General features: G+C 44.9%; 1 protein-coding gene across 1 annotated transcript; it reads left to right on the top strand.

The window, feature by feature from the left end:
* The first annotated feature begins 1,653 nt into the window (after nucleotides 1–1,653).
* On the top strand, nucleotides 1,654–2,334 carry LOC135226686 (activating signal cointegrator 1 complex subunit 2 homolog). Its single transcript, XM_064266395.1, has one exon. The coding sequence runs from the start codon at nucleotides 1,654–1,656 to the stop codon at nucleotides 2,332–2,334; it is 681 nt and encodes a 226-aa protein (XP_064122465.1).
* The last annotated feature ends 352 nt before the right edge of the window (nucleotides 2,335–2,686 follow it).

Genomic DNA, 2,686 nt, shown 5'->3' with positions numbered 1-2,686 from the left:
CATCACGATATAAGAAGGACTTGCCACTGGAATTCAGTTGTTGCTCAGCACTCGTTGCAGTAACTTCTCCGTTCCTACAGCTTGCAGACTCCACCCAGATTCCAGCTCTGCCCAGACTCCTCCCACCTTCAGCCGCCGACCAATGAGAAGCCAGGACTAAAACCCACAAGCTTCTTTCAAGATTTCAAGCATGCACTTCTCGGTGACAAGCCAATCACATTGCAGTATCTCTTCATAAACTCCCTGCATTTTAGCCCTGCTGACTTCATAGTTGGTGTGCTAAGTAAGGGGAATAAGACTTGAGAGAGCTCTCTCACGATTTTATAAGTGATTCAGTGACTCCTTTTACCTGTCTTTCTCTCTTAACATAACTTTCTCACACTAACACTGTCTCTCTTGTGGAAAATTTGGTAGCCCTTGAGGTCTAAAGACTCCAACAGAAGCAAGACTCAAGAGACAAAACTTTCTACTGTCGCAATACTATATTGCAAGTAGCACAGGAAACCATAGGCTGGCGCCTTCCATAAGCCAGATTTCAAGTTAACTGAAAACATCCAAGCCCTTCAGGCGACATAACAAAACTGCAAAAAACACAATCAATCACTCATTCACTCATACCCCTCACAATATCCTAAACCCTCTCTACAGACATGGAATCCTCACCTCAACTTCTACCATATCAAAAAATCAGCCAGACACCATCCATGACGACGACTCAGCCCCCATCACATCCATGACACCTACCAGAAGATGGAATAGATCAGGCACCAGCTCCTCCACAGACAAACATGTGACACAGAGGCCGCGGATTCACTCTCCCCTAGATAGCACGGACGACAAACCCACACACTCAAAAGAACATCCCACCCAACGTTTCCCCCCCCCCTGGACAGCTCTGACACAGAACAAGACGACCTTTCACAAGACAATACCGAGTTTAAAGTTGTTTGCAATTGGAGGAAAATGAAGAAAACAACAGAAAACACAGACACTCACTTAAACATGCAATCAATCACTGAATTCCCCCCACTACTGAGATTCAAACCGATACCACAACAAGGAGAAACAACTTACACAGCAATATCAGCCATTGAAAAGAGACACAAAGACATCACGTTCCATGCACGACCAACTCGAACAGGACAATTCATTCTCATACCTGCCGACAAACACACCGAAGACGTACTAAGAAAGGACGAACAATGCAAAACGCTGGACCCAAATGACAGAACACAGAAAGGACTCATCTGCAGATACCCCACAAACCTTCCAATCGACCCCATAAAAAAGCTCACCTTTGTTTTAGACGCCACCCGATGCACAAACAAAGCAGGAGAACCGACATGAAAGGTTCTAGTAACTTTCCAGGGAAAAAGGCCTGCTGAGGTAAACATACCAATATGGGGAAAATTCCCCACAGAAGAATTCACCCCAGAACCACTAAGGTGTTTTAAGTGTCAACAATTTGGACACCATCAAAGAGAATGCAGCTACAAACATATATGTGGGATTTGCAGTGGCAAACACCCAACACAAGATTGCATAGACTGATACAAAAGGAAAGAGAGGACGATAGCAAAATGCCCAAATTGTAAAGAGCAGCATCACGCCTGGCATAAGGGCTGCCCGGAGAGACTAAAGAAGATTTGGCAAATGAAAGGCCAGAACCTTCAGACCACCACCAGAACATTGCAACAGCAATGCTACCAACACACACCACAACACAAACTGCCCCCACAACACACATCACACCCTCAATACCTACCACAACAAAACCCAACCCCACAACAACAACACCCACAACAAACATCACATCATCAACACCCACCAGAAAACAACCCATCTCCACAACAACAACAACACCCACAGCAACACAGAGACCCAGTCCAAGACCTCAGATATGGCCAACAGAAACCCCCCACCAATCAAAGACGCAAGCCACCTACACAACAACCACAACAAGACCAACAACAGAACACAAACCACAGGGACCCCAGACAGCCACAAAACCAAGCTACAAACAACACGCCCACACCGGCCGCAAAGCCCATGTCCTTCTACTCGACATCAATTCCGAAAACACCCCTACTTCCCACCCCACCCAATCACATGAACACACCCACCACCCCCAACTTCACCCGCGACGGTAGTACCAGTGCTGAAAGTCAGCACAATACCACAGAGCATGCACCAAAGAAAGGCTCCTACCTCCTTACTAAAGATGATTTCAGGAGAGAAGTAGAGAAAATTGTAAGGGCAATCGTTCATCAATTATTTCCAGACTTAAGCCTAACAGCTGATATCAGGAAAGAGATCTTATCACTGACATCTTAAGATGGAAGAACACAATCAACATCAAACACGCCCCCAGAACACTGAAGACATTTCATCATACACCAGCCTAAAAATATTACAATGGAATATAAATAGTGCCAACACAAAATATGCCATACTACAATCCAAAGTACTCTCAGAAAGACACGACGTCATCCTGCTACAGGAAACACTAATTAGGGAAAACAACAACTTCACACTCAAAGGGTACACAGTTTATAAAACTCCACAGATGCAAACAGAGGGCTGATCACCCTAACAAGAGCAACAATTCCCTCTAAAAAAATAAGAAACATATACTGTGGTGATGGGATTGAGACACTAAGTGTCCTCATAAGACTAGCAAACACGT

Source organism: Macrobrachium nipponense, chromosome 15 (genome assembly GCF_015104395.2).
Source record: "Macrobrachium nipponense isolate FS-2020 chromosome 15, ASM1510439v2, whole genome shotgun sequence".
In the NCBI taxonomy this organism is placed as follows: domain Eukaryota; kingdom Metazoa; phylum Arthropoda; class Malacostraca; order Decapoda; family Palaemonidae; genus Macrobrachium; species Macrobrachium nipponense.
This window is presented reverse-complemented; position numbering and strand designations above follow the sequence as displayed.